The sequence below is a fragment of the Amyelois transitella genome, chromosome 6, assembly GCF_032362555.1.
Source record: "Amyelois transitella isolate CPQ chromosome 6, ilAmyTran1.1, whole genome shotgun sequence".
Classification (NCBI taxonomy): domain Eukaryota; kingdom Metazoa; phylum Arthropoda; class Insecta; order Lepidoptera; family Pyralidae; genus Amyelois; species Amyelois transitella.
Window position 1 is genome coordinate 4,694,588 of NC_083509.1, and position 26,055 is coordinate 4,720,642.

The 26,055-nt window shown below is 35.2% G+C and overlaps 3 protein-coding genes across 3 annotated transcripts; 1 reads left to right on the plus strand and 2 right to left on the minus strand.

The window, feature by feature from the left end:
- The first annotated feature begins 644 nt into the window (after positions 1 to 644).
- Positions 645 to 5,932, plus strand: LOC106131148 (interaptin). The gene is made up of 6 exons (XM_013330145.2): positions 645 to 1,234; positions 1,752 to 1,924; positions 2,645 to 2,787; positions 2,984 to 4,409; positions 4,592 to 4,738; positions 5,503 to 5,932. The coding sequence occupies exons 1-6, from the start codon at positions 1,201 to 1,203 to the stop codon at positions 5,728 to 5,730; spliced, it is 2,151 nt and encodes a 716-aa protein (XP_013185599.2). The 5' UTR covers positions 645 to 1,200; the 3' UTR covers positions 5,731 to 5,932.
- A 703-nt stretch (positions 5,933 to 6,635) lies between these two features.
- On the minus strand, positions 6,636 to 11,587 carry LOC106131121 (neurotactin). Its single transcript, XM_013330111.2, has 7 exons — positions 11,164 to 11,587; positions 10,810 to 11,088; positions 10,417 to 10,555; positions 10,115 to 10,287; positions 9,923 to 9,995; positions 9,359 to 9,509; positions 6,636 to 9,114 (listed from the first exon to the last, which is right to left on the minus strand). The coding sequence occupies exons 2-7, from the start codon at positions 11,083 to 11,085 to the stop codon at positions 7,677 to 7,679; spliced, it is 2,250 nt and encodes a 749-aa protein (XP_013185565.2). The 5' UTR covers positions 11,086 to 11,088; positions 11,164 to 11,587; the 3' UTR covers positions 6,636 to 7,676.
- Positions 11,588 to 12,427: 840 nt separating this feature from the next.
- LOC106131113 (heat shock protein 75 kDa, mitochondrial) lies at positions 12,428 to 19,588 on the minus strand. Its single transcript, XM_013330103.2, has 13 exons — positions 19,265 to 19,588; positions 17,518 to 17,669; positions 16,683 to 16,844; positions 15,913 to 16,148; positions 15,498 to 15,607; positions 15,325 to 15,398; positions 14,965 to 15,241; positions 14,740 to 14,809; positions 14,311 to 14,458; positions 13,920 to 14,047; positions 13,433 to 13,620; positions 13,049 to 13,280; positions 12,428 to 12,665 (listed from the first exon to the last, which is right to left on the minus strand). Exons 1-13 carry the CDS (start codon positions 19,377 to 19,379, stop codon positions 12,491 to 12,493), a joined length of 2,067 nt encoding a protein of 688 aa, XP_013185557.2. The 5' UTR covers positions 19,380 to 19,588; the 3' UTR covers positions 12,428 to 12,490.
- Positions 19,589 to 26,055: the final 6,467 nt, after the last annotated feature.

Here is a 26,055-nt window from a genome sequence, read left to right on the forward strand (position 1 = left end):
CCCCAGTCCTATCTGTCTGGTCACACAGACTGTGACCCAGTCAAGTATTTTAATAAACAACAAAATTTATAGAAGACAACATAGCATTTTCTAAATTAACATCTTGAGAATTTAATCGTACTGAAGAGGATACCAATCACAGAGTGTTGATGGTCGAATCACTAAGGTGATGCGCCGAGTGGCATAGGTTCAAATTCCACCTCGGCCATGTACCAATGACTATTTTGGAAGTTATGTACATAAGTTGGAAACTAAGCGATGCTCTAACAGTGAGGAAACCTGCACATTCAGGCTGGATGTGTAACCATGATCCTTACAATATGGGCTGCTGAGGATAGATGGAAGTTGCTTCGTGTAAAAAACCTGACTTACCCAATCTAGGATCTATGATCAAAAGCATACCCCAGGCTCCTCTCCAGAGTAGTGAGGATGCAACTGGGACAAATGGCAGGAGGAAGAGGATACCAGTCACACACCTTACGGTAATGCCATCTTAAAGGAGTAAACCAACCAACTAGAAAAATACAAGAGCATTTATCTTATAGTTACTAAATTCTAGTACATAACTACGTATTTATGTTGTTGAGACAATTTGTTTTCTAATTACTACCGAACAACCTCTCAAGCTCAACTAGAATGGTAGAGCTACTAGCTAAAAAGTCCGAGCACCCCAAAAGCAGGTGAGAAGCAGCGCAGTTTTAAAACGAAGTCCGCCCGACGAATTCAACAATCAATTAACTATATCCATCTCTTTCACCCTTCATAACAAATCACCCGTTCCGTTCATCCCATCCCTATCACAGAGTACTTTGTACTTACACACGCCAAATAAACACTAGAACGTAGGTATATGTTTATGCTGTTCGTGAAGTCCTTTAAATTATCAAAATTTACTTTATTGTATATTTGGGTTAATTGATAAAACATGAGGCTTTTAGAAAATATAAACACAAAATTATATAATCTTCAAAAATACATCTTTGCGTTGAACTAAACGGAATAACGGTCGCGCGGCGGTTAACTCAATCATCCATTCAGAAAAAAAATTATTCATTCACTTCACATCACAACAATAATACATACTTACTCCATCAGACCAGTGATACGAGCTATTGTTAACGTATTTTCGCGCGCGATTTACAGAGATATTAATTTTTGTTAAATTCTGTTACCATAATCTGAAATTTCAGATAATATACGATGTTTTCAAAGGCTAAACGTTTTGAAATGCAAGGTAAATTATTTTATATATATAATTACACAGAGTTGTGTACTGACTGAATATCAAACTTAAATAGGCATGCATTTGTAAAAATTATGTATTCGTGCACTTTAACTTTTTTTTTATTGTTTCTTCCTCCTGGCTTCAGTCCCGATTGCATCTGTCCTCATCCTCACCACTCTGGAGAGGAGCCCGAGGTATGCCTTTGACCATGGAACCTGTATAGGGTGAGTCAGATTATTACACGAAGCGACTTCCATCTGACCTTCGCAACCTTCACAGGTGATCATCCGTATTGGATCCATCGTGTGGTGACACATCCAGTTGCCTTAATGTGCAGGTTTCCTTACTATATTTTTACACACCGTAAAATCATCGGTTGATATTCAAACTAATGTACATAACTTCGAAAATAGTCATTGGTACATGGCCGAGGTGGATTCTGAACCTTCGCCTTTTATGCGCATCACGCATTTTACCCGAGAACCTTACCGATTCGATCACCGACACTCGTAATTTTATTTTGCAGTTCCTATAAAACCTCCATGTACCAAAGAAGTGAAGAAATTAGAAAATGAGAAACAGAAGGCGACCAAAACGCCACTACCATTACAGAAGACGCACCGACATTTGACAAGCTCAAAAGCTGCGGATACCCTATCCCAATGCAGTTCAGTGCCTAGCGTCAGATCATTGGCTACGGTTAGTAACACATACATTGGGCCTGCTGGAAGAAATTTCTCTAGAAATATATATTCTATAGAAATAAGTTGTGCCCTTGTACTGAATTTCTCATTATTATAAGTTTTATTCTTATTTTCCTTGATGTACATAATAAATAAATAAATACATATTGTCATGCCTCTTTCCCATAGAGGTAGGCAGAGACTATGGATTTCCACCACAATTCTCACAAGACCCCTCTTAGTTACTTCCTCGACACTCTGGTCCTCACAAGTTCACTCTCTCTTTGGTCATCGAGTTCACAAGTTTGATGAGGCTGGCTTTGTCCCACTTTTGCAGTCAGTTCTGCCTTATTAATTCCTTTCTTAACATGATTGTGTTAAACATTTTAAATATAATTGGGTTACATGGAACAATGTTCCATTCCTCAAACATCTTGAATTGACTAATAAAATTATGGAAATGGTATGTACTAGTACCAGTGAATGTTAGTTGACACAGATGCTTATAATTCCACAGCATTTTTCTAATTATATTGCAATTCTAGGACTAATTTACGAACTGGAGGAGTGTGCAGAAAATTGCATACAGTGATCATTCCTATAATTTTTAAAACAATATGACATTTCTTTTGTATGTATATTATGTATTCTGATTTCTATATAATAATACCATGCTCCATTCTAATAGGTGTAGGTTCTTATATTTACTTTTTCATAGCCAATTTTATTATTACAGCCGAGAGCCCCAAGACCATTGAAACCACCAGTCATAACAAGCTCTACAAAGAAGGCACTATGTTCTGCTACAAAAACATGTAACAAGATGAAAGATGAAAAAACGCAAGCTGAAATTATTAAATCCCAAGAGGTGGAGATAAGGTAATTCATAGCTTTGAATTATGTATTCTACATGATTTAACAAGGAGTTCGTATTTTATAACTATATTTCACACAAAATATTTTTTATAAAGAAAGATTTCGAAGATAAATATACATACTTTTTAAAAAGAATAAAAAAAAATTTACTTAATATTGGTGTGCAAGTTTATATTCTGATGCTGAATTTTTGTTTCAGAAATAAAGACCATACAATAACAGAACATAACAAACAAATTGAAGAATTAAAAAATGAGATTGCTTCTCTACAAAAACAAATGCAAGAAACTTTAACACAAAAAAAGGAATTTGAAGAACTGCACAAACAATTTTCACAAATTACACTGACAGGTATAACAAAGTTAAATGATGATCAAAATAATGTTAACAATAACAAAACTGATGATATGAAGAGCAAAATATTTGAATTAGAACTTCAATGTGACCGATTGGAACAGGAAGTTAGCAACAAACAACTTGAGCTGTCATCTCTTGAAGAAGTCATTGCAATTAGAGATAGTTTATGTCAAGATCTACAAGCTAAATTGACTACTGTCGAAAGAAATCTTGAAGAAACTCGCCAACGGCTTGAAATGGTTAAAGGACATCATGCACTTGCACTGGAAGCTAATGAGAGTATCAGACGAGAGTACAAAGTAGAACTGGAGGCACTGAAAACTAAATTAGAAGAAGAAAAACAAATTATAATGAATAAGAGTAAAGTAGAAGAGGATAATATGAAATCTAAATACAACGAGCTTATTGATTCCATTAAGAGCCAGTTGATCAAAGAGAGAGATGAGACTGTCAGCGAATTAAAGCATGAAATTGAAGTGAAAGAAATTGAAATGAAAGCAAAACTAGAACAAATAAATGAATCCACTCATGAAAAGTTGAGGATTTGTGAAATACAATTTGAGGAACGCTCTAGGAGTATGCAGGAGCATTGTGAAAAACTTCAAAACAAAGCTAAATATTTAGAACAAGAAGAGAAAGAGTTGAAGTATAGTCTTGCTTTGGCTGAGGAGCAAAACATGACATTACAAAGGGAGTTTAAAAAGTTGCAAAATGATAATGAATTACTTAGGAATGAGAAAAATGCCATGTCTAAGGAAATAGAAGATTTGAAAGAGGATTCCAAAAAGAAGCTCATTGATTATGAAAATGAAATTAATAAACTTACTGTGGAGATTGATAAAAGTACAAAAGAAAAGACTAAGTTTCAAATGTCCTTGAATGTTACTATGGACATAGTTCAAGTGCTGACCAGGCGACTGAGGGACTCCGACAATGAACTGGAACTTCTAGAGGATAAAGTTAAAGTATTAACTAACTCAAAAGAACAGCTGGAAAATGAACTTGAGTCATATAAAAGTACTCTGAATAATACACTTATGGAATGTAATGAATTTAAAGAGGCACTTGTCGCTATCTTGAAATCAAAAGCAGCCCTGGCTAAAGAACATAATAGAATTATGGAACATAATGTAACTTTGATTGAAAGTCTACAAGTTGTTGAGAAGGAAGCGTACAGAGAATTAGGTTCCATTAAAAATGAGCTTATAGAGGATGTGGAGCTGATCAAAAAGGAATCCCAATCCCAAATTCAAATGCTACGTGAGGAGGTAATTATTTTGTACCGTTCAGCAATATTTAATCTTTTTTTCTATGTCATTTATTGGATACATATGATATCTATATTAATATTGTAAGAATAGTTATAAACCTAGTATAAGCTACAGTTAAACTACAAAAAAAATGGATTATTTTTGTTTTTCTTTTTTGTAAATCTTTTTATAATGTGTAGGTGGAAAAGAAGCGAGTGCTATGCGAGCTGGCGACGGAGCAGGCGGGCGCGGCGGCGCGCGCGGGCGAGCAGGCGCGCGCGCTGCTGGCGCGGGCCGCCGCCGACGTGGCGCGCCTCGAGGCCGACTGCCAGCGCTACCAGCTGCAGGTCAGCCATCTAGCCCCACCTTAACAACTTCTTAGGGGTAATTCGTGACCAGGAGGGAGTTCTTCCTTGTGGCTCTGAGATGTTATGAGGAACCCAACAATCTCATGGGACAAGTTTGTAGGGATGTGTGGATGTGTATGGGCTATAGCCGATATATTAGTTCAAAAAACAAGGTGCCCGCTTAAAAGACGTGTCGACTTATGTATTTTACGAGTTATGTACATTAGTCATTGTTAGTAACTGTTACGACGCGAGAAAACGTTATATTACTTTAGACCACTTAATGTATGTATGAACCAATATGACTTTGGCTCCCTACAAAGTTTGGACGGAACGAAAAAAACCTGACTAACCTAATCCAGAACCAATGGTCATAGGCAGCCCCGGGGATTTTCTTCTGAGAGTAAAAGGGCCGCAACTGAGGGCGCACAGGAACTGGCAAAGTATAGAGCAGAAAGTATATTTGCAGCTTTAAATGAGAGCTGAAAAGCCTATTTTACAATTGGGGTATACTGCCCTATCCCGATTGCGTGCTCAGCTCGCCTCTCTGGTGAAGAGCTAGTGGTCTCACTTTAATCACGATCCTGATTAATTTTACGATTTACATACTGCCTTTTTCTGCTCGTTGCCTGAATATGCAGGTTCTTTTATTTTCCCTCGCCGTAAGAGCATCAGTATTAGCAATCAAATTTATGTAATAACTCAAAAAAAGTTACTTGTAACACATGATTGCATTTCCATGACCAATTAGCATTTAATTGCAGATGGAGGATCAACAATCCCTTGTGGTGGAGTTGTCTCTGCTTCGTCAGGAAAACGAGGAACTGTCCATGACCGTCGCAAAACAGTCGTCGCTCATCGACAAAATGACGAAAGAAGCGGAACAAATTCAGACCATACCAAAATCACCATCCGTCGCGAAGAAATCCCTCAAGATTGGGAAGGAAAATCTACAGAATGTTATTTCGCCGTTACGGGAACGAAATCATTGATTATTTTGACAGTTTTACGGGTTTACAAAAATAATCTTAAAAATTGTTTCGTTTTCAGTTAAAATCCATTTAATATTGTTTCCAAGTAACTAACTTAAATCATGTTTTACAAAGTAGCCAGTTTTTTTATTTAAAGTTGATTAAAACTACTTACTCAAATTTTGTTTGAAGATTCTAGTTTATATTTTGCTTGTTTATTTATTTTCAGGATTGTTATAACCTAATTTTATTGGTTTGTGTATTTTGATAATATAAAAAATATTTTGAAAACTTTGTTTTTTAGCTTTACACCTGTTTTTAAATACGTAGCCTTAAAATATTAGGTACATATAAAATTGGCATACATACGTATAATCACGTCTATATATATACCTTGCGGGATAAACATATCTTCTAGTCTTAAAGACTCATAGGACACGTTCAGCTGCTTGGCTTAATGATAGAGTTAAGATATAAATAGTGGCGGGTTGCTAGCCCATCGCCTAAAAGAATCTCAAGTTTATAAGCCTATCCCTTAGTCGCCTTTTACGACATCCGTGGGAAAGAGTTGGAGTGGTCCTATTATTTTTTCTATTGGTGTCGGGAACCACACGACACTATGAAATTGGCGTTTTGTTATATTGGCCACTTTAACGTATGATAAGAGCTGTTTGCGTTAAAGACACGCGCTATAAACAATTTTTTTTTTAAATTCTAATGACAGTAACTTTATACTTGGATATGAATAAATTATATATATACATATTTATGTCTTTTCCTAGGTTCAAATACAGATTTTTTAGTAACAAGTACTAAAGAGAAGCAAGGAGTAAGTTTTCACCTGCTAGACAAATTAATTGTCAATTTCTCATAACATTTTTCACATAATAAAACAATATTTTCAGTCTTACATTTATTATGACCATTTACAAAACGATGCAAAGCTATATCTAATAGTGCAATAACTTAAGAGTAAAGCATTTTTGGCAAGACCACGTGAGATAGCTGAAGTAGGAACTTCCAGATCAGACAGTTTGAATATTTATTCAATTTAATTAAAAAATAAACTTTCTCAATTTCAGAAATAGCTTAGGCGATGCAAATACTAGATAATTATCCAACCAATAAGGTACAAATATTGTGCAAATTTCATATTAAATTAAAATTTATAATAAAATGACCGTTTATAAAATTTATGAAACCTACACAGACTATCTCATACCTATAATTAAACAAGCGCAACACCTCCTACATAGAAATCTTAAAAGTTAGAAATACAAAGGGGTTTTACAAAATCACTCTTTTTTTTTAGTAGATCAGACTTAAAAAAAAATCACAATAAATTGGAGATTCGGACATCAACTTACATCTACGACTTAAAAGATTAGATTTCGAAAAATTTAATCCGAGAACTAAGTTCCAAAATACAAACGAAGGTAACTAAAATTACTTTACTACAATTTGGTAAATGTTTTATTATTATTTTATTATTCAGATACTAAATTCAGTCTTTGGATAAATAAAAAACAGTGATTAATGCGAAAACGTAATCCACTGTCATAATTCAGTCTTCTTGTAAAAAGAAATGCATTAATAATCGGTTGGTTTGACAAAAGCTAATGTTTTTCCTGAAAAAAACATTTTAGCTGTTTTATGCGATACAACAATAATTAAAATTAATATTACTAACTATAATGTTTTCTTAGCAGTAATACAACCTATACTAATACATACAGGTTTGAATGAGTATCATTGGTTCACATGATATGTATGACACGTTGAAAATAATATAAAAGTGGACGCAATTGCCTAAATGATCTAAAAGAAATCACAAAAACGTGCAAAAGTAAAATTTGGGGCAAAATACACTGGAATATTCTTACCTTTTCTATACTCTAGTAAGTTGTTGCTGCACAAACTTTCAAGGATATTTCTTACTAGCATACAACAATATTCCTAAATTTACATTAGTCAATGTGAGCGTATCTGGGGACGATGTCCTCTAGAATGAGCAAATCACAAGCAGGCAGACCGGGGAGCGGCAGTGCATCTTGGCCAACACCAATCAAAGCATTTTCTGAGCCAGGTAAGCGACCATGCCATACATAGTAATAAAACATTTGTTGCATCGCTGCCATGAATCTACGTTGCTCAGGCCCTTCAGAGTCGAAAGTGCCCAAGATGGCTTCTATGTCTGCATTGATTCCTGCAATTCCAGAACCAATTTTGCCTCCACCTGCACCTGATCCCAGAACCACATACATGGGAGCCGCGAGACGCAGTCTAGCAAGGCTAACTAATGGGCAGATAGTTCTAATTGATGATATCAGACCTACCAAGCCTTCATATGTTTTATTAAAATGTTTAAAAATAGCTTGAGTCAAATTTTTGTTGCCTATTATACTGTCATTCGCCATTTTCTCAACTATATCCGAAGTCCAATTCAATGTTTTCATCTGTAGTAGATCTGAATGTCCTGAATGTTCTGTTGTACCAAATACCATTGGTTTGAAAACTTTTTCTTTACCTGAATCTTTAGCTTCTTTCTGGGCATCCCAACTTTCATAAGCATGTTGCCTCAACAGATCACCATCTAATACCAACCAGGAATACTTAAATTCACCAGCTACTGGTAACACTCCTATGTTATTACCCAACCATATATCAGGAGTGGCTGTAAGAATTTCCAATGCCGAAATATTTCTCAAACAGTTGACATCAGCACAGTTAATTCTTTGTTTAAATTGCTCATTGTTTTTTTGGGCCTGTTCTAAAGGTTCACCAGGAAATATGACAGATGGTGATGATAACCACACTCGCGAGTACAGCTTGCGGGCTTTGGGGACCGTGGTTAATGCTGCAGTCAGCGTCGCTCCAGCTCTGTGGCCCAGTAATGTTACAGATTCTGGATCTCCACCAAAATGTTTTATGTTATACTTGACCCACTGAAGGGTAACCAAGAGGTCACTGAGACCATAATTTCCGGACGTTTCAGGATATTTTGACTTTGATAACATATCGAGAGCAAGGAAACCAATAGGACCAAGCCTGAAATTAGGTCTGACGAAAACTACTTCCTTGGTACGAGCGTATAATGCCGAAGGCTGCGCAGGGCTTATTCCTCCAGCTAAGGAGTTGGCGCCGATCAGGATCACAACCGGTAATGGAGAGTCGTATCTTACGTGAGGTGTCACGACATCTAGAGTCAAGCAGTCTTCTTCACCAATTATAGTACCATTCTCCACAAACTGTATACAAAGTGGACCCCGTTCGTAAGCAGTTCTGGTTCCATTCCAACAGAGTGAGATGTTGTTCAGTGGCTGAGCATAAGTATACCTTCTTTCACGAACTGGAGGAACTGCATATGGTATATTGAAGAACTTATAAACACCTTCATCAAGGATCCTGTAATTAAACCAAATACTTGTTAATATTTTACATATTGCTAGTTGCATTCATAAATAATCTCACTTCAGCCTATCCCTACACCATCCATGGAAAATATATGGAAACCACACAACACTGTTTGTTTCCTGGTTGTATTCTCTGTGAAACTGAAGCTGACAACCCGTAATAAAATTTTTTGGTCTGACTTCCCACAACTCACTTCACACAACACATTAACTTTTCAATAAAAAAAAATTCTAACCCTTCAATAGGCCCACAAGAAGTAATGGTGGTCATGTATTTTCCAAGCCGCAGAGGTCGCTCGGCGGGAGGTCCGGCTTGCGCTCCGATGACGATACCGATGATCACGACCAGCAGAACTAGTAAAATAACTGCACAAACCACTATGTCATCTGCGAACGAAACGAAATATTATGTTAATTGTAAACCTGAAAACACATTTTTAAATATTATTTACAGTAATCCTGTTGACACTTAAGGTATGTTTTATATATAACTCTTTCCAGGCACTAATAGAAAAGGACCACTCCATTCCTTTTCCATGGATGTCGTAAAAGGCAACTAAGGGATATGCTTATAAACATGGGAATCTTCTTTTAGGCGATGGGCTATCATTAAACCAAAAACTAGTTCTAGATATTTGATATTGTTGCATGTAGTAAGTTACATATTATGCCTAAGAAAGTATTTCCCGAAACTCTCGCGGAAAAGGAAATGACAGAGATTTTTGTTTTATGCAGGTAGAACTGGGGACGAACTGGTATTGAATATATATGTATTTTTTTTACACTTAATGAAAACTTACCAATGATAAATTTCTTTTGCCTTATTCTCTCTTTAAGTGGAAGTTTTGTTGCCACTTTGCCATCTTCTCCATCCTGTTGACAATAAAAAAATTTATTGATTATAAGAACTAACTTGGATATCCTCACTTTCAAATTCATTTGGCAACATATCTTTAAAAATGCCAAACCAATGTAATTTAACAGATACTCACGGCAACATCCAACTTAACATTTTCCATCCCATCATTTGGAGTGTCCAGCTTGTCCTCCAGGGTTTCCATCGAAGCAAGAGTGGCTTCATTATTGGCAGTGCGTCTTTGGAAGACCTTTGGATATTTGATGTTAGAGAAAATACCCATACGTTTTCTACCTTCTGCACCTTCATCTGAAAGAAAAGTAATGAACCACATATTATTTAAAAGAGGCAGATAGATTCTTAAGTAAAAGTAACCACAAATGACTCTATTTAAAGTGTTACACATTTAACTATCTGTATTTAAAAAGATATAATTACCATTTTCTTGCTGTGGTCGATGATGCAAAAATTGGGTGAAGGGGCATGTATGTAAGAATTGTAGACGGTTGTGTTTAATCTTTGGGCCCTCATCAGTCTTTTCATTGTCAGGATCTTTTTCAATAGCCCCATCATCATCCTGAAAGCAATATAACTATTAATTTCTGATAAAAGATTTAAGTTTCAGTACAAAAGACCACAGCATGATTTACTTTCTTAGACAAAAAAAATCCACATGGCCAACAAACAAATTCTGAACAAACACTTGTTGCAATTGAATTTGTATCAATAACGAAGAACAATAATTAACAAAGGATACATAATACATAGGTAAATTGAACAAAGGAACCCAAAGTCAAGAGAATTTGATACATAAAAAATATTGAGTTTTACCTTTGGTTTATCAGAGTTCCTAGTAAAAAATCCAGGCATTTTAATCGCGCCTATGGGAATGAACTTTGGCTTTACTTCTCGTCCTTGCTCAGTAACTTCACCAGAAAGAGCCGCTTTCACAGGACCTTCGGGATCGGTCTTCATATCAACACTTACTTCCATGTTTTCTGTTTCGGCTTTTAACATCACCTCTTTCTCTTCGGCTTCTATTTGCTTTTTATCTGGTGTTTTGTTCTCCTCCTCATTTTCAAGTTTGTTTATATCAATAGAACTCATGGCCTGAACAAAAAACAATACAATCAAGATATATTTAAATTCGCAACCCACGTTTCACTTATTGCTAGAAACACTTACTTTATTTATTATGCTCGCAGAACATATAATTGATTATGCGTATCTCTTTAGTCGCCAACTGTGTATCACTCTCGTAATTCAAGTATTTATTGCGCGAAAATACCGGGAACGCCAATCACCGCCATTCCCCCTCGCTTCGGTCGATGATTTTTTTAAGTGTTGCCAGTATTAATAACGTTTGAACCAACGGAATTCGGGGTCAATCGGTACAGCAGGCTAATGCAAGGTAATATTGAAGACCCAAAAACAAAAATTAATTTAAAAACGTGAGGATGAGGCTCTTCTATATTCTTCTGGAATACTTAACAAACAATGTTATAGAAATGTTAGAGCCTGTGGTTTCTGGAACTTTATCTATACATATAATAAATCTGTAGAAGGGTCAATTCTGTACATTGAAAATATTGAAAAAATAAATAGATATATATCGATACCAAACCCAAAAATGTGATTAAATTTTTTTTTTGTCTGTCTGTATGTTCAGGCATCACGTGAAAACTAACGGTTCGATTTCGATGAAACTTGGTATAATTATACCTTATTATCCTGGGCATAAAATGGGATACTTTTTATCCTGGAAAAAGAAGTAGAAAAATAAAATCTTAATTTTTCAGTTTTATCCATACACATTGTTCATTTGAACCGCGAACACACGTTGCGTTACCCGCAGTGGATTCAGCACCGTAACCTGTAGCGCCGAAAGTCGGATTTGGCTTGAACCGTTTGCGATTGATGTAATTTCTATACCGTTCAGTTCATCAGTTATTTGTAAATATTATAGTACGTACGTAGTTTAAGTTTTCACCGTAAATTGGTTTATTTAGGTTGGTATTTTATTTTATTTTTGTTTATTTTTGGAAACATAGGTATAGTAATTAGGTTATAAGGTAAAGTAGGTTAGTTAGAAAAAACCATCCACGCGAAGACCGACATCCGCGCGGACGAAGTCGCGGGCGGAAGCTAGTATGTAAAAAGACAACTCAATCTTCCCTATGGATATCGTAAAAGGCAATTAAGAGAAAATAGACTTAGAATTTATCTAGTGCAGATTTTACCATAATTTAATATGGGTTAATTCCCCTTTAGGCTAGAGAGGAGTAGCTTCGTGTATAAACCCCTACTACTAAAGACTACCCAATCTGGGATCATGGACATAGGGCGCACCCCGGGTTCCTCTCCGGAGAGGCGAGGATGTAACCATGACTACCGCCAGGACGAAGAAGAAGGCAAAGTGCTTTGGTATATTATTAAAGAAAGTCAAATAAACATTACAACAGATTTTATTTAAGTATATGAACCAAAAGTAATAAAATAACCATTAAGAAAATTAATGCTTTTCTAGGGCTTTGACTAGTAAATCATTGATGTGAGTTATCAGGTTTCGTGGGTCCACGACGAGACCGGCGGTGACCATTGCATTTGAGAATAACTGTTGAGTCACCATGTTGGCAAGTTCCTTATCAGTGGAGAGTAGTTTGTGAAGCTTCTTTATGATAGGGTGTCTGAAAAAAATACGATCCATATTAAAATTATCTTCAAGGCATATGTGTTTGTTTGTCCGCCTTTTAAGTCAAAACTAAGTTATATTTGTACAATAAAGTTTATTTGTTTGTTTTATTTGTACAATGCTTGTACTTCAAATGTATTGCCAATAAATCAATATAAGGAATCTATTTCGGATGCCAAAAAATATTATTTTTTTATTACCTCTGTCTGTATGTTGTCTGTTGGTTGTTGTGTTAGGCTTAGTTCAACTTAAAAACTGGTGTACAAAAATATATAAATCCGCCCTCTAGGAAGGCAGGGCCGAGAACTTTATCTTTTTTGAGTCTGGCAGTGAACGAAGTCGCGTGCACCAGCTTGTAATATATAAGGGGATACTCACTTGGTGTTAATTTCTAAATGTGGCCTCAATAGTGCAAATCTGTTTTCTTCACTGAGATTCTGAGCTTGCGTCCTGATGAAATGCCGCGCTGCGGCCATCTCTTGTACGGTGATTACGCACGGGTGGGTGTCCAACTTCTGAGTCGTGCGAACTTCAAACACTTTACCGACTAAGTTCGATTTTAAATAGGCAATTAATTCGTCTACTTGTGCCTGCTGAAGACCGTCACTTCCTGTAATAAGCAGTAAAATTTGTAGAACTTTTTATGGAACACTTTGTAATAAAACCTTGAAAATAAACTTGAATGAAATCGAAAGAGATTAAACGACAGTTTAGATGCATTAATGTACCTACTCTTGGTTTCACTATACATATTAAACTTACCAATAACTGCATCATTAGAATCCGAAGAATCTTTTTGCATATCATTTTCAACAGAAACTAGTGTTTTTCCACCAAATTCTTTTAATTCCAATAGTACTAATTCATCATACATTTCGTAACAGAATAAAACTTCAAGATCCCGCTTTTTAAGTGATTCGAAGTATGGTGAAGTCTGTGCTAATTCTCGGCTGAAATGCAAAATAACTATTGACTTTGAGCGTGCCTCTGGGTTAGTTTTACAGTTATTCCCAAAATTTTATCCAAATAAGTTCAAAAGTTTTTAAGCAAACATACATTCATTCATTTTTACAAACTAACATTAAATAATAAATGGTCCCAGGGACCATTTGGCACCTTTTAAATAAATTTAGTGTTGATTTGGGTCTAACTTAACACTTTTATTACCATAAAAATTATTGAGTCTAAATATTTTTATAAAAAGTTGTTTATTTAATTTGTATAATTATATTATTTTCGTAATAATTACCTTGGAGCAGCTAAGTAGTAAATACACTTCTGGTCGTCTTTTTGTCTCTTGCTGTATTCGGATAGAGATGTGCGCACCCCGCTTCCCAGTTTTGATGATTCGAATCGCAACAATTTTGCAATTTCCTCCTAAAATTTAAGAGAGAAGTTTTTCCAACTAAACAATTTACTGGCATTTCTTTTTTGCTTTAAAGTATTGAAATTACCTTTTCTTTGAGAAGAGAAGGAAATAATATAAAAACCCACGTAATTAGAAAATGAGTGTGCCGATAAATTTTATAAAGATTATTGAAGACAGATATTTTGTCAATCTTTATAAAATGAACACATTATTGGTTTTTGCATATTTTTTATCATGTTACGGGAATTTTTACATCATTAAAAACAATTACCTTTTCCGTAGGGCTTTGGCTCGTAACAATGCCCTCTTTCAGGAATATGGAGTAATCCTTATAAAAGGTATCATAACCAACCGGGTCCTTCTGTGACATTTCTACCATGAACTTTAAGAAACGGTTTGTGAGTACTGTCCGTAGTTTACTGCAAAATATTAGGCCAATAATATTAATAAATTATACCACCTAAATCAGTGTTAGGTTAACGAAAGTAAATGCGATACAGGGATGTCAATATCTACATCATGATTCATTTTGTGTAATTTGTCCCATATATATTTATAATTTATTTATTTATTTTCATTCCTGATATTGATTCGACGATAATTTGATAAAATTTCAGATCAAATAGGTACTCTTAGATTCACATGAAAATAAAAATAAAAACTAGAATTAATTAAATGAAAGATAACTGATCTTACTCACGTGATTAAAGCACTATTCTGCAATAATTCTCGACTTAGATTAAGTGGAATGTCTTCAGAGTCAACTACGCCTGGAAAAATAAACACCTAGTTTCAGTATTACGTTAATGTATTACAGAGTTATTAATTAACACTAGCGTGGCAAATAAGTGCATATTCTTAAACGATAATTAAATCAAGTGCTTAAATTTTTTATTCTATAGAAGTTGCATAAAATTAACGTTACCTTTAACAAAACGCAGCCACTTAGGCAAAATATTTTCAGCTTTGCTCTTAATCAATATTTTCCTGGAATACAGAGCAACCCCAACATCTGAATCCCGGGACATTTCAAACAGTCCAGGCTTGCCTTCGGGGACATACAATATAGATCTGATGCTTAGAGGCGCGTCCGCTTTGTAGTGAAGAGTGAAGCGGGGTTTGTCGTAAGAATTGCTAATAAACTTATAGAATTCTGTGTGTTGCTCAAGCGTCACTTCTTTGATATCCATTAGCCAAATGGGCTGAAAGGTAAATAACAACAATAAATTTAGATACTTATTTGAGACAGTACATTATTTTAATACGGTTGAGCCGCCGACATTACCTTTATAGAATTGACTTGTTCTCCATTCAGCATAATTGGACTGCTAATGAAATTACTGTATTTTTTTATAATATCTGGAAAATAAATAATTTAGATTTTTATAATCTTGTTATTTATTATCTATGGATAAATAAATAAATAAGTTGTAACACATAAGTTTTTGGGTAACCTACTTTTCACGACGTCATCATCTGCAAATTCCCTGCAGTCTGTTTTCAGGTGAACTACAATTTTGGTTCCAATAGGCACGTCATCTACCTCTTGAATTTCATAAGTTCCAGAGCTGAAACAATTAAATTTTCTATAAAATCATAAATTATAATTGAACATCCCATTTAACAAATCTTTTGCCACCAAGCAAGTACCTATATGGGGCGATATCATATGTTCGCCAACTTAATCCAGCTTCAAACAAGGTTTCAAATCCATTTCCTACATGTGCAGGATATTTTCCTCCTCAAAGATAATTAATTCGTAATAAAAATAACGAGTTTAAAAACTTTAATATCATATTAATTTTTTTTTGATAACAAATCAAACACTGATATTAATTCAATAACATCGCTAAATACAGAAACGCCTTCATACCCGTCAGATGTCCATTTATATCCTGGTGAGCCGGCCTTGCTGCTTCGGGTTAGGACTTCAAGTTTATCAGCGACCATAAAGGCAGAATAAAAGCCCACACCAAACTGACCAATGATTGAACTTGCTTCATCTGCACCTTTCTTTTTTATTTCCTCGATAAATGATTTTGAGCCCGACCGAGCTATGGTCCCTAAATTTTCAGTTAATTCCTCTTTTGTCATACCAATACCAGAATCCTAAAAAGAAAAATATCATTAGGGCTGAATTTTTTGGTTCACTTTCCTAGTGAAGGAAAAACATAGTTGGTGCCAGCTGGTTCTCTTCCCATGCAGATCGTAAAAGTGAATCAAGGTAAAAGGCTTATATACTTGGGATTCTTATATCATCTGAATATTTATTTCATCATTAACCCATACATCGTAACATGGCCTTCCAGTCATTTCGAGGTTGTGGGATCTCTCTTCTACTTTAGTAGTGATAAAAACGATTACCTGTATTCATGTTATTATTTTAAGTAGATTTAATTGTAATGGTACCAACATTATGTACATTCTATTTTGTGACTAAGGCATAGTCTTATAAACTTGGGATTCCTTTAGTAGGCGATAGGCTAGCAACCTGTCACTATTTGAATCTCAATTCCATCATAAAGCCATACAGTTGAATGCCTACCCTGCAAGTAGTATAGTTGTGACTATATGTATGTACTTACAAACCAATAAATTCATTAAAAAAAAATTAAAATTTTCATTATTATTTATTTTACATACCTGTATTGTAATGGTTCTATTTTGTTTATCAGTTGTAAGTTTTATCTCCAATGGTCTGTCTGTTTGCTCCAGCTTGGGAGACTCTGGGCCTGCACTCACACTCAAGTAACGGAATTTCTCCAATGCATCACTGGCATTTGAGATTAACTCTCTAATGAATACCTGGCATAAAATATAGTATGTTCACATGTCATTTTTTACAATCAAATTATACTTAAATGATAAAAAGATAAAGCTAGAATTTCTTCTAGTACAACCCAAGAGCACATATGGAACATGCCAAATTTCAATTCTTTTGACTCATCAGTTCGGGATGTGCATTTATATTTTATATTAATATCAGTCAATCTGTGTTCAAAACCTGACATACTCCAGGATAAATCCAGGATCCACGATAAAAGGTATACCCCGGTCTCCTCTCCAGAATGATGCAGATGCAACCGGAATTACCAGGAGCCACTAGCCAGGAGTAGTCAATTGGTGTCTACTTTTATATTGAGATAGATATGACAAATGATAAAAATTCATAGATGTTCCCGCACATAAGAATGACCAAACTGTGTTAAAGGCAACTAAGAGAATGGCTAATAAACTTGGGACTCTTCTTGTAGGTGATGGGCTAGCAACCTGTCACTATTTGAATTTCAATTTCATCATTTAGCTAAAGAGTTGAGTGTGGCCTTACAGTATTTTCAAAACTTTCTGGCTCAATCTACTCTGCAAGGGATTTAGACGTGAGTATATGTATGTAAGCCTCAGGCAAAATTAGTAGAAAAACCATAGACAAATCTTGGATTTTCATAATCCTATCAACAGTCTGAAACATGAACCAAACCTCTTTATCAGAGTACAGGGATCTTGCAACAATATCCAATAACATCCGGGTTTCAGCTTGGAACTCCCGTTTTTCGGATTGTCCTTTTATGGTCTCCTTTTGTTCTGTCACAGTACTGTAATGTACGCATCTTGGTAAAAGGATATTTCCATCTGTAAATATTTTTAATTGAGAATATGTAATGTGAAAATAAGGGTTGTATAGTATGTTTATAATCAGTAAAAGCTAGTCTTAAAATTAAATATATTTTCAAAAAACTGATAGCGGCCATTAAAGAAAAGCAACAGAATTTATGAACTTATAATTTTGGGATTCTTAGGTAATGGGCAACCGCTGTCACAATATGAATCTCTATTCTATCATTAAGATATGACATTTAAAGAATCACTGAAAGTCCAGTGGAAACCATAATATATAAAAGGAAGAAAGTAGAGGCGAACACCTAAACATGGTCAATCAGTCTTAAAGAGGCGAGAGAGTAGACTGTTGGCTCTGCCCGCAAGGGATAAAGACGTATTTTTGAATATATACCTGTATTTATGTAAAAAATTAAATTTGTCTGTCTGGTAGGTACATTATAACTTCTAAACAAATTTAAATGGGTCTTCACAGGTGGATGACATAGATGACCTATAGGGTTGCCATCCGTCCGGGATTCCCCGGATTTATCCTAGTTTAGAGGGCATCCGGGGAGCGTCCAGGGAAGGTTTCATTCATAGACCGGGTTTTTAAAAATTAATAAATAAAAAAAAAATATTATTTTGTTTTAAAATTTTAATACCCAATGTAACTTACAAAGCTGTAACAGAATTAAAAAAGCTGATTTATATAAACAATTAGTAACAAACTTAGAGGCTTTCGGACTCTAAAATCCGGGTTTTTACGAGTCTTGTCCGGTTTTCTGAATTTAAGAGATGGCAACCCTAATGACATATAATATGGAAAAACGTAAATTGAAAACTAACTTTAAGCACTGCTTCAAAATTCTCAAATAGTGTTGAACATGGTTTACATTTTTTTTTGGTATTAATAAAGACATGGGAACATTTAAATAATGCCATGGGAACTATAGTTTTTGCTAGATTGAAAGGTACCATATGTACTTCTCCAGACTCTTAAGATTAATAAACCCATGAAGAGGTAACAAACAAACAAATAAATTCACATTTTCATTAACAATTAAAGTTTGGATTATGGGAATAGAATACTATAAAATCAACAATAATATAAGTCTGGATTAGTTTCCACAGACTATGCGAAAGCTAGTCACACATCAAGAAATGGGAGATAGGAGTATATGCACACAAACACACATAATGACACACAGTGTGGGTATACATATGGCAAAAAAAATGTTGTGTAATTCCTATTGAAACATTACAATACATGTAGTTTAGGTTGAAACTATGTAGGGATGGTACAATTTTTTTTATTAGTCCTAGTTTTAGTTTGTATACATATTTCAGTACCATATTTACAATAAAAAATCAGTTTGTGTGTTCTGTTCCCACGTCGATTTGCTTAGTTAGAGTGATTTCTAAATGGGCTACGGCGTCGACGCAGCGATCGGCACATAACAGTCTTCTCTCTAGCGTGTAAGCAATAGGTTTAGCATACAGCGTATAGTAAGAATTTATTGTTAGAGAACAAATAAATCGGTGCAGTTACTGATTGTAAAAGTGATTTATTCATCATCCCCAAGTTACCACCCTACACATTTATAGAAGTCACTCTACAATATACTTACTGTTAAGTATCTGAGGCTTAAAGGAGTTGCAGGTTTTGGAGTTATTATATACTGTAATTGGTAATCTTCTTGCAGAAATCACAGAAGATCGAAGTTTGAGTCTCAAAGCTAACATTTTAAGATAACTATTATGCACACGAAAAATATATAGCCAACCTAACTGTTAGAATATCCAATACTTTTTATTCAAATAAATCAAATGTAACAAAAATATATTTATTTTGTAAGAAATCAATTGTTTTTCATGAAATTATAACCTCTTGTAGAATAAATCATCCAACGCTCAATGATTGGTGATTGGAGTCAGAGTCTCTGACTCAGAGATTGAAGTGGAGTATCTATCAATGTCAAAACAAAAATTGCCATGCAAAATTCAAATCCACAAAAATAGGTAGCTACCTTAGATTATACAAAAAAATAATTGTACATTATAAATACAGATACAGATACAGATTAAAAAACATTCCATATATTTTTAAGTATGTGGATAGCCAAATTTTAATCCAGCGTACTTATAAATCACGACAGTTCAGTGACGAATCGTCATTTTACGTAATATGATATTGCCAAACTATGAAAATTTCCTGAAATGTGGGAAAGACATAAATTTTGGAAAAAATGAATAAAATTATGTATTGACGATTTAAATATTATTGATATAGGCTTTTGTTTAGATTTCATAAATGATGTGACGTAATTTAAGTTGTTATGCCGTGTGGTTCTCGGCAATAATAGAAAAAGAATAGGACCACTTCATCTCTTTCCCACGGATACCGTAAAGAGCGACTAAAGGATGGGCTTATAAACTTGGAATTCTTCTTTTAGGCTACGGGCTAACAACCTGTCACTATGTGAATCTTAATTCTATCACTAAGCTAGACAGCTGAACGTGGCTATCAGTCTTTTCCCGATTGTTGGCTCTGTTTATTCGTGCAGAATTAAAATTAATAATATTAAACTATAAATAAAACAAAATCATAATAAAATGGAGGCAAATTCTATTTTTTACTTACTTTAGGCGCTAAGATTAATAATTATTAGTAATTTTTAGTTTGCAGTTGTCACTATAACAAAAATTATAAGATTTATGTGTTAGTACCTGGGTAACCGAGTGGTGCTCGGTGGACGTCAGAAAAACTACAAAAAAATAGTAAAAGCAGAAAACTATAATAAGTAATTCACAAAAAGAAAAATAAGCCATTAAAAATAGTAAGTAAACACAACAAGAAACATCAATACCCACCAAAAATAGCAAATAAAATATTAATATATAAAATAAAATACTATCCGTTGAACAGGGATACAGGGATCGAGTATAGATCGTCAAGCAGTCGTGGCGCTAATTTGAAATATCTGTTAGTGCAACTGGGCGTATAAAATTATTTTAGCTAAGTGCCATATCTGGGAAAATTCGTTTTTCCATTTTTTTCATCTAAAATCATATTCCCATACTAGCTTCCGCCCACGACTCCGTCCGCGCGGATGTCGGTCTTCGCGTGGATGGTTTATTTCTCCATTTTGAGTAACTCTGCCAATGACATCTTATAAATATCTATTGGACCCAAATATGGCTAGGCTTCGCCTAGCATGTTTCGATGTTTTAGTAAGAGAAGATCGCTTAAACTGAAAAATTAAGATTTATTTTTCTACGTATTTTTCCAGGATAAAAGGTATCCCATTTTATGCACAGGATAATAAGGTATAATTATACTAAGTTTCATTGAAATCGAACGGTTAGTTTTCACGTGATGCCTGAACATACAGGCAGACAAAAAAATTTTTAATCACATATTTGTTTTTGGTATCGATCCAGTAACACCCCCTGCTATTTATTTTTTCAATATTTTCAATGTACAGAATTGACCCTTCTATAGATTTATTATATGTATAGATAATATGGTTGGTCATGCATAATTTCGGGGTGCAATAGCGCTTCACTGGTGGCTCATTGATTAGATGATTGATTCGCTATCGGTTTTCACGTCGAAGGACCCGGGTTTGATGCTCAGCAACATTTACTTTTTTTTGCTTATACTATTTTTGTTTTAGTGACTGATATGAAAACTCATTGCTCTACTCATAGAGCTCCTTAGTTACCAACTATGTTTATAACGTCACTTATTACTTGTATTTCAATACGCGCTGTTTTAAGCTGAATAAAACCAACGTTCCTTATGGTTTTGTCTTTATTCTTGTATCAATTTATTCAGCTTAAAAAAAAAAATACTTATATGTAGTTAATTCACAATGGCACTAAAAGAAGCAAACATTACTCGTTACTTACGACCCGAGAGATTCGATGTTGAACCTACGACTGCGGGCTCGGATCTACGATGGATTCACTGGCGGTATTCTTTTGAAAATTTTATTTCTGAGGAAGCGGCTTCTGCTAGCGATGCGATTAAATACAAACTTCTTGTCAACCATATTTCGCCGAACATATTCAATTTTATACGAGATTGTGACAAATACACTGATGCCATCACAGCTTTAGATAATGTCTATGAAAAACGACGCAATATAATTTTGGCCCGACATATTTTAACATCAAGACAACAAAAATCTGGAGAATCAATAGCCGAATATTCCAGATCTCTTACTCTTCTTGCACACGACTGTCATTTCAAAAATGTTACTGCTGAACAGCACCAAAACGAGACAATACGTGCTACTTTCATTGCGGGTCTTTCTTCAAACAAAATCAGAGAGAGATTATTAGAGAAATGTACTATGACTCTAGATGAAACTTTGAACCTTGCAATTTCTCTTGAAAGCGCAGAGAATACATCAAATATAATTGAGTCGAAAGCTAGTTCAACTACGTTTTCGAATGCTGTTCCGAACTCAAAATCGCAACTTCAAGAAGACCAGCGACAAAATACAGCGGATATTCAAAATCAGAGACGAAAGTGCTTCTTTTGTGGTGGTAATGTTCATCAAAGAATAAAATGTCCTGCCTTTCACGCTGAATGTCAACTTTGCTCCAAAAAAGGACACTTTGCCAATGTCTGTAGAAATGCAAGGCAACGTAACACGAACGCCGCAATTGTTTCATCGGATGATGAGACTCCTCTTCCGAATTCTAATGTCTCGACAATTTCAGCAGCGTCTCCATCGAGTCTGCACAAAGCTTCTATCTCTATTATCGTTAATGGCTACCGTGCTGACGCTTTAATTGATACTGGCAGTTCCATTACTTTTATCGATAATGTTCTTGCGCAAACAATGAAGTTAAAGAGGAAACCATGTAAACAAGCTGTAACTCTTGCGTCGCTTAATCATGTATCTTATGTAGAAGGATTATGTCATGCAAACATACAAATTGAAAAACATGTCTATAAAAATCATCCATTACTCATCGTTAACAATCTCTGCGCTGACGTTATCATTGGACATGATATTTTGAAGCATCATTCATTATTGGAATTAAAATTCGGCGGAGATAAAGAACCGTTAAAAATTTGCAATGTCCTCGAGGCTACAGTCCCGCCAGCATCTGTTTTCACAAATTTATCACCTTGCATCAAACCAATCGCAATCCGTTCTCGACGCCACTCAGATGAAGATCAAGAATTTATATCGAACGAGATTTCAAATTTATTAAAAGATAAAGTAATTGAACCAAGCATCTCACCATGGCGAGCTCAAGTTCTGATTGCTGGTGGAGGGCATCACCGCAAACGATTGGTTATTGATTATTCTCAGACCATTAATCGCTTTACTGAATTAGATGCTTATCCTTTACCGAGCATTGACTCAATAGTTTCTCAAGTTGCGAAATACAATTATTTCAGCCAAATAGACCTCAAAAGCGCCTATCATCAGGTACCAATCCTTTCCAAAGAGAAACCTTACACGGCGTTTGAAGCCTGTGGAAATTTATACCAGTTTACCCGTATTCCGTTTGGGGTAACAAATGGAGTCGCAGCCTTCCAAAGGACCCTTCACTATATTATAAATACTGAAAAGTTAAAGGGAACCTTTGCTTATCTAGATGACGTAACCGTCTGCGGGGAAAATAAGCAAGATCACGATGAAAACTTACGCAAATTTATGGGAGCAGCTGAGAAATATCATCTCACTCTGAACAAAAATAAATGTACCTTTGGTGCGGAATCGATCAATCTCTTAGGCTATACTATTGAACAAAATATTATTAAACCTGATAAGTCACGTCTTGAACCACTTTTAAACTTACCTATTCCAACAGACGCAGCTTCTCTTAAAAGAACTCTTGGTCTATTTGCACATTACTCGAAATGGATTGACAACTTTTCTTCCAAAATAAGACCATTGGTGCAAACAACGTTTCCTCTCTCTGAAACTGCAATCAACTGTTTCAATAATCTTAAGAAAGATATTGCTAAATCTGCATTAGCAATTATTGACGACAAAGAAACATTAACTGTCGAAACTGATGCTTCAGATTTTGCTATCGCTGCTACTCTATCACAGAAAGGACGACCAATAGCATTTTTTTCGCGCACTCTTACTAACTGTGAACGTCGACAACCTTCGATAGAAAAAGAGGCAAGCGCTATAGTAGAAGCGCTTCGTAAATGGCGACACTATCTAATTGCGAGACATTTTTTACTAGTTACTGACCAACAATCTGTAGCATTCATGTTCAATCAGACGCACAGTAGCAAAATTAAAAATGAGAAGATAGAAAGATGGCGTCTTGAGCTATCTTGCTACCGTTATGACATCGTTTACAGACCAGGAAAACAGAATCTTGCGGCTGATGCACTATCACGCATATGTGCCAATGTTAATAGTTCCACTAATAAACTACTAGAGTTACACAAGTCTTTATGTCATCCGGGAATTACGAGAATGATGCATTTCATTCGCACCAAAAACCTGCCTTACTCAGTAGAAGATGTCAAGAGGATGACCGCGGCTTGTGGTGTTTGTGCAGAAATCAAACCACGTTATGTAAAGAATGAAGGAACTTTGATTAAAGCAACCACACCCTTTGAGAGACTTAATCTTGATTTCAAAGGACCCTTACCTTCAGATTCGGCAAATAAGTACATTTTAACAATAATCGATGAGTACAGCCGTTTTCCATTCGCTTATGCCTGCAAAGATATGTCTGCTGCCACAATAACAAAATGTTTGAAGGATTTATTCTTTATGTTTGGAACGCCACTTTACATACATTCCGATCGAGGATCATCATTTTTATCTGAAGAACTACGAAGTTTTCTAATTAATTTGAATATAGCTTGCAGCCGAACTACACCCTATAACCCGCAGGGTAATGGCTTAGTGGAAAAACTTAATGGTACGCTGTGGAGAGCTATTCAGTTATATTTGAAGACTTATAATCAACCCATTTCTAAATGGGAAGTGGCGATGCCTGTTGCACTACATTCAATAAGAACTTTACTTTCGACAGGAATAAATATGACTCCACATGAAAGGATGTTTGTTCATCCGAGGCGATCAATGAATGGTCAATCTATCCCTACGTGGCTCCTCACACCTGGTCCCGTATTTATGAAAAAAAATGTAAGGAATTCTAAATACGATCCAGCAATTGAAGAAGTAGAGCTGCTACAAAGTAATCCTGATTATTCTTTTGTAAGACTACCCGATGGACGTGAAGCTACGGTCTCGAATAGATCATTAGCGCCTCTACCAGATGCTGAAATCGATGACGATGTACCAGACACTGGAGAAGCCCCTGTTGTTACTGATAATGAAGAAACTCCTGCAGCAATAGAAGGTACATCTTCGAGTCCGTCAGCAATTGCTGATAATAGTCACCTGCGTCGTTCTCAACGTGAGCGTAGGCCTCCCTCGCATCTCCAGGATTATGAAATGTTTTAACAGGGGGAGAATGATATGAAAACTCATTGCTCTACTCATAGAGCTCCTTAGTTACCAACTATGTTTATAACGTCACTTATTACTTGTATTTCAATACGCGCTGTTTTAAGCTGAATAAAACCAACGTTCCTTATGGTTTTGTCTTTATTCTTGTATCAGTGACTTCAACCGATTTCTTGGTTTACTATTTTTTATGGTTGTTCAGAGTTTTTCATAAGTAATTTTCAATTTAAAATTCAGTTAATTCATAAGTATTAACTGAATTGTGCGTAAAAATTTAAGTTTGACATTATATAGAGAATTAACTCTTAAATTTAAGAAGATAGTGTGTCTTGTGGTTTCTAGCACCACTAAAAAAGAAATAGGACCACTCCATATCTTTCTAATGGATGTCGTAAAAGGGGACTAAGGGATAAACTTATAAACCTGGCATTCTTCTTTAGGCGACAGACTAGCAACCTGTCACTATTTGAATCTCAATTCTATCATTACGTAAAACAGTTAAACGTGGCCTATCAGTCTACGAACGTGGCCTATTAGAAGATTTCTATTGGTGTTTTTTGTTTTTTTTTATATATATATATATTTTTTTTATTACTTTTTATGGTATTTCTTACCTCCACCGAGTACTTAATCAAGAAGATTATGTAAGTTATTTAATGTGGAACGCAAATGTATTGGAGAGACAAACCACTTCAGAGTTTTAGAGGGTTTTTTTAAGGTCATCTTTGAATTGATTTAATATGTTGATGTTATATAAATTTGTTCCCGCGGGATTGATAGGGTTTCCATGCGGACGAAGTCGCGGGCGGCCTCTAGTTATATATATATATCTTAGTTTTCATTAGGGTTCTATAATATCAATCGTATTTTATTTATTACTACAATTATTGGTAATAAAAAAAATATATGGTAACTTTGACGCCAGTGTCATCTTGATTGTCAAACAAGTC

What these genes read in the sequence shown, in the direction of transcription:
- LOC106131148 (XM_013330145.2), top strand. Translation starts at nt 1,201, where the DNA reads ATGTTTTCAAAGGCTAAACGTTTTGAAATGCAAG. An exon ending in TCCCAAGAGGTGGAGATAAG is followed by an intron (nt 2,788 to 2,983) that starts GTAATTCATAGC and finishes TTTTTGTTTCAG; the next exon opens with AAATAAAGACCATACAATAA. An exon ending in GCCAGCGCTACCAGCTGCAG is followed by an intron (nt 4,739 to 5,502) that starts GTCAGCCATCTA and finishes ATTTAATTGCAG; the next exon opens with ATGGAGGATCAACAATCCCT.
- LOC106131121 (XM_013330111.2), bottom strand. Translation starts at nt 11,085, where the DNA reads ATGAGTTCTATTGATATAAACAAACTTGAAAATGAGGAGGAGAACAAA. An exon ending in TCGACCACAGCAAGAAAATG is followed by an intron (nt 10,288 to 10,416) that starts GTAATTATATCT and finishes CTTTTCTTTCAG; the next exon opens with ATGAAGGTGCAGAAGGTAGA. An exon ending in ATGTTAAGTTGGATGTTGCC is followed by an intron (nt 9,996 to 10,114) that starts GTGAGTATCTGT and finishes TATTGTCAACAG; the next exon opens with GATGGAGAAGATGGCAAAGT.
- LOC106131113 (XM_013330103.2), bottom strand. Translation starts at nt 19,379, where the DNA reads ATGTTAGCTTTGAGACTCAAACTTCGATCTTCTGTGATTTCTGCAAGA. An exon ending in TAAGCCTCAGATACTTAACA is followed by an intron (nt 17,670 to 19,264) that starts GTAAGTATATTG and finishes AAATATTTACAG; the next exon opens with ATGGAAATATCCTTTTACCA. An exon ending in AGATGATGACGTCGTGAAAA is followed by an intron (nt 15,399 to 15,497) that starts GTAGGTTACCCA and finishes TTTATTTTCCAG; the next exon opens with ATATTATAAAAAAATACAGT.